Source organism: Diabrotica virgifera, chromosome 7 (genome assembly GCF_917563875.1).
Source record: "Diabrotica virgifera virgifera chromosome 7, PGI_DIABVI_V3a".
NCBI lineage: Eukaryota > Metazoa > Arthropoda > Insecta > Coleoptera > Chrysomelidae > Diabrotica > Diabrotica virgifera.
This window is the reverse complement of record NC_065449.1, coordinates 32,759,955-32,770,570: the sequence shown is the minus strand read 5'-3', so window position 1 is coordinate 32,770,570 and position 10,616 is coordinate 32,759,955. Positions and strand designations below refer to the sequence as shown.

At 33.3% G+C, this 10,616-nt stretch overlaps 1 protein-coding gene across 1 annotated transcript in view; it reads right to left on the bottom strand.

The window, feature by feature from the left end:
* Window positions 1–10,616, bottom strand: part of LOC114332140 (protein lin-28 homolog) — a 133,766-nt gene that overhangs the window by 15,341 nt on the left and 107,809 nt on the right. Inside the window, exon 3 of the mRNA XM_050656778.1 lies at window positions 8,967–9,139. Coding sequence (XP_050512735.1) covers window positions 8,967–9,139 — 173 coding nt within the window. The remainder of the gene's footprint in view (window positions 1–8,966; window positions 9,140–10,616) is intronic.

Sequence of the window (10,616 nt, the reverse complement as noted above, 5' to 3'; positions counted from 1 at the left end):
GAATATCTATAAAATCTTTCGCTCGATTTATGTACCCGGAAAATAGAAACTTACTACTAAGGTGTAATCATTAAGATGTTCAAAAAGGGCGATTGTAGAGATGCGAGAGTTGGCGAGCAATAACACTGCTGAGCTCCACATCCAAAATAATGTCCAAGATAATATTTAACATTGGAGGCATTCGAAATGTGGCTATATAGGCGTATTCTGAAACTTCCTTGGACTGCAAAAGTCTCAAACGAAGTGTTAAGAAGAATTGGGCATGGCAGGAAGCTTATGAACACAATTAAAATAAGAAAAACATCGTATCTGGGCCACATACTTCGTAACGATAAATACGCTCTGCTACACGTCATCATGCAAGAAAGAGTAGATGGAGGAAAAGGCTTGGGAAGAAAGAAGAAATATTGGCTGAGGAATATCAGAGATTGGACTAACCTCAGTGTTGAACAGATATTTCACGTTGCAAAAGACAGACAAGCGTTTAAAAAAAGTTATCGCCAACTTTCGTTAGAAGACAGCACAAGAAGAAGAATATTGAACAGACTGAAGCCAGAGAAACTAAGAAGCAACAAAACAGGCCTTCCCCCATCGACCATATTTTTGTATTCTAAGAATTATCTTGGAACAAGCTAGCGAATGGTGAAGAAATACATCACTACTATCGACTACCGATGAAATACATCAACCTGATCAGATTATTCTAAAGGGATAATCTGATCTCACCCGTGTTGAGCTGCCCGCCACCCCACCCCACTTGCAAATATCAAAAAACAAATATCCCTGATTTATGAGCTCTCATATTCAGCAAACTAAAACTTTTGAGCTCGTTCCACTGAGCAGGAATTTGATACTTTAGTGCCCCCCCCCCCCCCCCAACTACTTAAAAATAGGAATATTGAATTGGTTTTTGCGGCCGAATTACGAGCTATTTATGAGCTCTTGAAATTATATAGTTTCGATTTTTGAGCTCATCCCCTTCACCCCCAAACAACCCTTTAATTGATTTAACTTAAGAGAAAAATGCTGAGAAAACTTAAAATATATCGTATTGCGGATATAATTCCTATAGCTTATATAGTCTAAGAATAAACTATTAAATCACGTGCATTTCGATTATTGAGCTACAACTCCTTCGCAAGAAAACCACCCTATCTTCCCGGCTTAAGAGAAAGTTGTACTTAAAATGCATTAAATTAATTATTTGGCGACTACATATCATTTAATAATTTATAAGCTCCCAAATTACGCGCATTTAAATCAGTAAATTGCAATTTATTTTGTATAGTGCAGTCACTGAAGGTAAAAATCAACGATTACCTTCAATTTCGGTGAACCTTCATCGATTTTCACGAAAATTGTTCAGTGGTTAGAGGATACGTCAAGAAACAAAGGTGACATGGTACCACCTTGCGCCTTTACCCTGAGGGTAGATACCGCCCCTTCTCGGGGGTGAAAATTATTTTATTCAAAATAACTGCACAAATCAATAAAAGAACAAATTAAAAGCAAAATTTATTATGTAAAGTTAGTAAAATAAGTCAATACTTTTTAAGTTATTAAAGATCAAAGATTTTAATTATTCGTGAAAAAAAAACATGTTATGAAGCGGTTTTTTGTAAATCACTGAAAAACTGTAAGTTTTTACAAAAAAGTTAATAGTAGTTTAATTCGTATAGCTTATATTCTAAGAATAAACTCTTAAATCACGCGCCTTTCGATTATAGAGCTACAACCCCTTCGCAAGAAAACCATCCCATATTCCCGGCTTAAGAGTGAGTTGTACTTAAAATATTATTTGGCGACTACATATCGTTTAATAATTTATGAGGTAAACCTTCGATTTCGGTAAATCTCCATTCATTTTCACGAATTAACAATAACAACTTGGGGTTTTAACTTGGGGTATATGTCACCCCTTCTCGGGGGTGAAAATTACTTTATTAAAAATAACCCCACAAATCGAGAGAGGGACAAATTGTAAGCAAAATTTGTTATATAATGATTAAAATAAATCAATAATTTTTGAGTTATTAAAGATCAACTATTTTAATTTGTGTGAAAGAAAATGCATGCTTTAAAGCGATTTTTCATAAATAACTCAAAAATTGTAAGTTTTTACAAAAAAAGTGGTTATCACTAACATTGAAGCTAATAAAAAATATAATAAATTGCTTACTTGAAAAACCCTTTAATGTTAATTTAAAGTAAGTTATTGGTAATTAAATGTATATTTTTTTCTGCGACTGTTTAACTCTAAGGATTCAAGCTTAAATAACGGGAAAGAGATACATTTTATAGCACCTAGGTACTAAATACTTGTCAAAGTACTTAGAAATACCTATCAAAAATGAGCTCCAGAAAAAGTTGATAGCATCAAAATCCGCTCACCAATTTTCGTGAAAATTAATGGAGATTTACCGAAATCGAAGGTCATAGTTGATTTTTACCTTCAGTGACTGCACTATAGAAAGAAAATGGCAATTCAATAATTGAGATGCGTATATTTTGCGAGCTCATAAATTATTAAACGATATCTAGTCGCCAAATAATTAATTTAAATTATTTTAAGTACAACTCTCTCTTAAGCCGGGAATATGGGATGGTTTTCTTGCGAAGGGATTGTAGCTCAATAATCGAAAGGCGCGTGATTTAAGAGTTTATTCTTAGAATATAAGCTATACGAATAAAACTACTATTAACTTTTTTGTAAAAACCTACAGTTTTTCAGTGATTTACGAAAAACCGCTTCAAAACATGCATTTTTTTCACGAATAATTAAAAAATTTCATCTTTAATAACTTAAAAAGTATTGACTTATTTTAATAACTTTATATAATAAATTTTGCTTATAATTTGTTCTTTTATAGATCTGTGCAGTTATTTTTCATAAAATAATTTTCACCCCCGAGAAGGGGCGAATTTCCACCCTCAGGGTAAAGGCGCAAGGTGGTACCATGTCACCTTTGTTTCTTGAGGTATCCTTTAACCACTGACCAATTTTCGTGAAAATCGATGAAGGTTCACCGAAATTGAAGGTAATCGTTGATTTTTACTTTCAGTGACTGCACTATACAAAATAAATTGCAATTTACTGATTTAAATGCGCGTAATTTGGAAGCTTATAAATTATTAAATGATATGTAGTCGCCAAATATTAATTTAATGCATTTTAAGTACAACTTTCTCTTAAGCCGGGAAGATAGGGTGGTTTTCTTGCGAAGGGGTTGTAGCTCAATAATCGAAATGCACGTGATTTAATAGTTTATTCTTAGAGTATATACGCTATAGGAATTATATCCGCAATACGATATATTTAAAGTTTTCTCAGCATTTTTCTCTTAAGTTAAATCAATTAAAGGGTAGTTTGGGGGTGAAGGGGATGAGCTCTAAAATCGAAACTATATAATTTCAAGAGCTCATAAATAGCTGGTAATTCTGCCGCAAAAACCGATTCAATATTCCTATTTTTAAGTAGTGGGGGGCTCAGCCCCCCCCTCTAAAGTATTAAATTCCTGCTCAGTGGAACGAGCTCAAAATTTTTAGTTTGCGGAATATGAAAGCTCATAAATAGCTCATAAATCAGGGCTATTTGTTTTTTAATTTTTGCAAGTGGGGGGGGGGGGGCAGCTCAACACGGGTTCTGATCTCAATCTGTTAGCAGACTGCAACATGCGGGAGCAATATACCTGTACAAAGCAGAGTTCAACAAGGATGCCTAATGTCCTTGGCACTATTCTTAATCATAACGGATTGGATCATGGAGGAAGTAAGCGATAAAAAAACAGGTATTAGGTCGTCGCCTTAATACTATAACTTGATAACTCGAAATTAGTAGTTCTGAGATAAACAGGTTTAAAGATTTTAAAGATATTTGTGCTGCTACCATGATGTTGGTAAATACGGAATCCACTCTGCAGCTCTAAAATACTGTTCCTTAATTTTTTGGCTACTGATCTGTTTAGGAATAGGGTGCAAATTTGTTTTCCAATATGGAAAATAACATGAAAAATTAAAGTTATCAACTTTAAGCACTACCATAATGTTAACATTTGGTAATATCGCATGTCGTGCCAAGTTGCATCTAAGTGAACTTTTTAACAAAACGTAATATTTTAAGAAATGCAATGCAGAAAAGTGCCAAAGAAATGTTAGGAGAACAACCAAAAACCAAACCAAGCAATAAACTCTGGTGGAACGAGGAAATAGAAGAACTAGTTTTGACCAAGAAGAAGCTTTACCAAAAATGGTTAAATACTAAAAATGACGAAGATCGAATAGAGTACAACAGAATAAAGCGAGCAGTGTGAAACACTGTTATAAAGGAGAAAAACGATTTATGGGATCGCAAATGTATGGAGATAAACACATATATAGGTGGCAGGAAAACCACAGAAGCTTGGAGATTTATAAATTCCGTAAAAAAGAATGATAAAGAAAAAGTACCCATACACTGTATACAGTCACAAAAATGGATGGACCACTATAAAAAATTGTTAATAGAAGAACGAGGCGAATATCTAGAAAATATAGCTACACCAGGTATAGAAATAGAAGGAGAACATATAAATATCGACGTAGAAAGTCTGATAAAAGCGGTGAGAAGCTTAATGAATGGTAAAGCTTGCGGTCCAGAAGGTATTCCAGCAGAACTGGTTAAAAATGGAACAGCTAAGCTATTTCGAATGCTAACAAAAGTCTTCGTCGAATTCTTAAATGGACATCCAGTGCCTCATGAATGGAAAATGGCTTATATCTCATCCATCCATAAGAAAGGAGATAAGCGAAATTGCGAAAACTACAGGGGAATTTCGGTGACCAGCACACTCAGTAGACTGTATGGTAGAATACTGAGAGACCTAATAGAGTCCGAATATAGCCAATATGAAGAAGAAGAAGAAGAACAAGGGGGCTTTAGAGCTGGCCGCTCCTGTACAGACAACGTATTTAGTTTAAAACAAATTATAGAGAAAAAAACAGCCAGAAACAGAGAAGTGCACCTGACATTCGTTGACTTACAAAAAGCTTATGATAACATACCCTTAAATAAGATGTGGGAAGTTCTACATGCTTCACCAGTAAGCTACACTCTCACCAATGCATTAAAAAATCTATATGCAGGATCACGTTCACGAGTAAAGATAGGAAACTCACTTACTAACAGCTTTCCAGTAACTAAGGGGCTTAGACAAGGATGTTGCATATCTCCGACCCTGTTTAAAATCTACGTTGCAGCAGCACTTAAAGGTTGGAAGAGGAAAGTAAATGGAATGGGCATAGAGCTAAACAATACATGCCTCTACACGCTCCAGTTCGCGGACGACCAGGTCGTAATAGCAAACGACAGGGAAGACATAGAATACATGATGCGTAAGTTGGTCGAGGAATATTCAAGATGGGGATTGGACGTCAATATAGATAAAACAAAGTACTTATGTGTTGGTTCAGAAGAGAACGATATTCATCTTACTATGGAAAATAATCAAAAAATTAAAGCCTGCCAAGATTATAAATATCTAGGAGTAACATTTGATAAAACTGGAACTGATGACAAAGAAATTACTTCCAGAATTATACAAGCAAAAAGAGCAATCCGATGTCTCAATAATATTCTTTGGAGTACTCAAATATTGAATAAGAGAAAATTTAATATCTACGAGACTATGATTAAGAGTAGTTTATTATATGATGCTGAAACTTGGAGGCTTACAGAAAAAAACAAAAACAAAATTGAAGTAGTGGAAATGGATGCAATCAGAAGGTCATTACGTATATCCAGAAGAGAACATATCAGAAATGAAGACATTAAAAATCGAATGGGAATAGAAGGAACAATAATGAAAGATATAGAGAGAAGACAACTGATCTGGTATGGACACGTAAACAGAATGAATGACGAGAGACTTCCAAAACAATGTCTGGAATGGCAACCTCCTGAACATCGGAAGCGAGGGAGACCGAAAGTTAACTGGACCACCGGCATCCGGAAAGCGATGAGCGCGCGAGACCTCAGGGATGACCTGTGGCAAAATAGGAAGGAATGGAATTTGGGAATCGGACAACGCCGCAAGACGTTCTAAACCGATCATATATATAATATTTTAAGCATTATTTTGGTGAAAATTAGCCCTCTGCCATGGGGGTTGCCAGATCTGCTAACAATTCTCGAATTTTTGCATTAACATGAACCGAAAAAACAGATAGCAATTACGTGGTAAGCTCAATGGTTTCAGAAAACACGTGCTACAACTAGATAACCGGAGTTAGCTAGTTATAGCATTCAGTATATGTCGTATAATTTCGATTAAACAATGACTTGATAACTTATCTTGTCAAGTTTTAGCACTGAATATTAGCGGCATTTGAGTTTTATTAACTTTCGTGAATTATAAATAAATACTTAACCCGTTTGGAGCGAATTATCAAGTTTTTACAAAATATGGAGGCAAATAAAATACATTTTGTGAACTAGTTATCTCAAAAACATTAATTTGGGAGTTATCAAGTTATAGTACTAAGGCGACGAGGTGGAACTTACACAACCAGTTAGAAGACTTAGAGTTCGCACACGACATTTTTCTTCTACCTGAACATAGGAATTATAAATGTGCAGATTATTGTATGCCGCAGGCTTGGAGATAAGCAGAATCAACTGCCAAAAAATTACAACAATTACAACACTTTAAAAAATATACAAGCCTGATAAAAAATAAACTCGGAACTAAGACATATACTAAGGAAAGACCAAAATACTGTAACCAGACAGGCATTCGAATACCAACAAGACGGAAGAAGAAGCAGAAGAAGAAGAGGAAAACCGGATAAAAGCTGGAGAAAAACTGTAGTAAGAGATTGTGAAAGAATTTGCCTGAGATGGAGATCAAACACAGAAGGAAAAATAGGGACGAATGGGAAAGGAGATTTCGAAGGAATAAAACAAGAAGAGGCTTTCACTTTTGGCTAAGACCCGCAAGAGCGCCCAATACTCCATAAGGAGGGAAGGTAGTAGGGAAGGAGAGAGGTAAATGCAGAAGAATGTATAAAAATGCCCACTATTAGTTTTATTTTTAGTTTTAAGCTGTAGTTAGTTTATAAAATGAAATAACAATTATACCAAGTAAAAATAATAAAAGTGTAAATAAATCAAACTATGATATTAATTCGCGTTTAAGTATTACCCTTTCTGTCATGTTGAATATTGATGATAGTACCTACATTCTTTCACGGTTTTTCATGTAAATTTTAAAGAACCACTTGGATTAACATGAAATTTGGCATACGCATAGCTAACATGTCAAAGAAAAGAAATTGATATTGTGCCGATGTGTGCTTCTGCCCTGGGGGTGGGTTTCATCCCTTCTCGGGGGTGAAAAAACATACGCCTAAAATAAGTCCGAAAATGGATAAACTGACTAATTTTAAGCAACTTTTGTTTTATAAAGTTTTTTCATTAAGTTAATGCTTTTCGATTAATTTGTGAGTGAATATGATCATTTTTTAACAAAATAACCACGTTTTTAGACGATTTTTCATAAATTACTCAAAAAGTAAGTATTTTGTCGAAAAAAAAACGTTTATATTCGCCAAATTTCAGATAGAATATTTCAACGTGAAATATCCAAAGAATGAAGCCCTTTTTAAAGAAAACTCATTACAACTTTTTTAAAGTGCTTAAAAAAATCTTTATTTCTCTTTTTATAAAAAAGGTTTCTAGTATCAATATAAGCACATTAGGCTCAAGCTAAAGTTGCTCAAACTTTTGCTTTGGCAAAATAAAATCGGGAAAATCATCCCCTAATTAGCAACTAAAATGAAATTAATCGATATCGCTTCACAAGTGGCTTTGGTTATGTTGTGTTTATTTATGATCTGTAAGTTTCATCCATTCAAAGTGCTTATTTAAAAAATAATTGGTTTTAAAGTAAAATTTTAAAAAATTTTAATTTTGAAAAATTGGATTTTTTCAAAATAACTTAAAAATTTTTTCAAAATACCAAAAATAGCAAAAATGTCACAGTTTCTTTTCTAAATATTTTGTATTTTTTTGTTTTTCTGTAAGACAAAGATTGGTTAAGATATGGCTGTTCAAAATGTTGAGTACACTGGTGTTTAGTGACTCCTTCAAGCCCTTTCATCTACAGCACTTTCAAAAATAAGGACTTTAAACAGAAGAAACTTACAGATCATTTAAACAATACATACGCGAATAAAACAACTTCTAAAGTGGTAACGATTAAGTTCATTTGAGATGGTATTAGGGGGTGATTTTTGCGATTTTTTACCAAAAAAAAAAGGACCAACTTTATTTTGAGAGTAATTTGTTTACTTTTGACGCTAGAAATTTTTTTAATAAAACAAAAATAAAGCTTTTTTTAAACACTTTTAAAAATTTTTAATGAGTTTTTCCCAAAAAGTGCTTCGTGTTTTGATTATGTCACGTTAAAATATTCGATTTGGAATTTGACGAATATGAACCTATTTTTCATTAGCTATATCTCTGCTTCTAGTAGGTCTAGAGAACTAATGTATTTTTTTACATTTTTATTACCTTCTTACAGGCCATATTTTTGATAAGAATGTTTTTTTCGGCAAGATACTTACTTTTTGAGTTATTTGCGAAAAACCGTCTAAAAACGTAGTTATTTTGTTGAAAAATGAACATATTCACTCGCAAATAACTCGAAAAGTATGACTTAATGAAATAACTCTATAGAACAAAAGTTGCTTAAAATTAGTCAGTTTACCCATTTTCGGACTTATTTTGGAAGTATATTTTTTCACCTCCAAGAAGGGGTGAAACCCACCCCCAGGGCAAAAGCACACATCGGCACAATATCACCTTTTTTCTTTGACTTATTAGCTATGTGTATGCTAAATTTCATGTCAATGCAAGTGGTTCTTTAAAATTTAGAGGTTTTGCAATATTTTACCGTTAAAGAACGTACTATGAAAAGTTTAGAACGTACCGTATTTTTCTAAACCGTTTTTTCGACACAGGTCTTCTGTGAGAGCCTCTACAATCTACATTTTGTGGTCCTGTGACTTTTGTAGCTTCAAGTCCTTTGTCTGATATTTGGCATTCGAATTCGACCTCTTCTTCATCCCCTAGGGAACGAAATCCGTTCATCTGTATAACACTCTGAAAGAAAAAAAAAATAATTTAAAATATACTATTGTTTTAATCATAATATGTATTTTAATCTCCTTTATCATAATTTGTTACGAAAATAAAGAAAAAATTTAAACAGGTTACATCATTCATGTAAATCAATTACTGAAAATATAAAATACATTATTACATCATTTTCTTTGTAAATTTTCTTTCCGAGGGTAGTTTTTAAATATTTCAAAATATTATAATATTTGAAAAAATTTTCAAAAATTTCAAAATATTTTTATAATATAAAATGCACTCGCATGTGAAACATAAATCATTATTTAACATACTTAAACATGATTACGATTTAAATAAGTATATATCTACAAAAATCTACACAGAAAAAGTTTTCCTGTAGTTGGCTGTATACCATGTAATACAAAAAAAACAGTAAATCCTTTATAAAAGGTATATATTTAAAATCCCTAAAAAGGGCTACATCACAATCACATAACTAGTTTTCGACTGGTTTACCAGTCATCATTAGTGCTTACGTGAAGTTTACATGCTAACCACCAAGATATAGTTTAACAAAAATATGTGGGTCAAAGCCCTATATAAGTGGTCCGTTAAGGAAACATCGGTTGAAAATAATGCCAACTAAAGCATGGATGTTTAAAGTGTTTTAATATTATGCCCCAGGTAACATCTGAGCTGTGGTTTGACTTGATTACATGGTGAAATTCTGGCAGCAAGTGACACATAATATATCTACAGGTTTTAATTGGTGGTAAAAAATGTAGTTTTCACCCCTTAAAAATAAAACCACACATTTTAATCACATAACTTTTGAAGAGGAAGGTAAGTCAAATTTACTTTACAAAATTTCAACAAAATCAGTGTGGTTCTGTAGAAATATGTTTTATAATATTTTACCGTGAAAGAATGGACTACTACAGAAATAAAATGAGAAATCGCTGATTATTTTTGGGAGGTATAGCTTGTCAAATATACGGCGACACTTGGAGATTTTGTCCTCTTGCGTAGAAAAATAAGTGGGAACGCATTTGGTGAATTGTGTTGCTATTGACTGCGCAACGTAGGTGGAGCCTTGGACAGAGAGAGAGTAACAAATCAAGATGTTTTGATCAAGATGTTTTGCTGAAGATGGGGAAGGAACGCGAAGTTATAAAAACCATACAAACGAGAAAACTGGAATATCTAGGCAACATAATCAGAGGGGAAAAGTAAGTATATACTCCCTGCTAAGGCTTATAATCCAAGGGAAAATCTCGGGAAAGAGAAGTGTGGAAATACAATTGTTCAGAGCTGCAGCCAAGAAACTTAAGATTGCGATGATGGTAGCCGACCTCCAATAGGAGACGGTACTGCAAGAAGATTAATTTAACTGATTTAAGATATCTCTGAAAATATTTAATTTAAAAAATTAAGTTTTTTATAATAGAAACATGTAATAATTTTTGTATTTAAAAATTCGGATTAACCCGAAGATTATTAG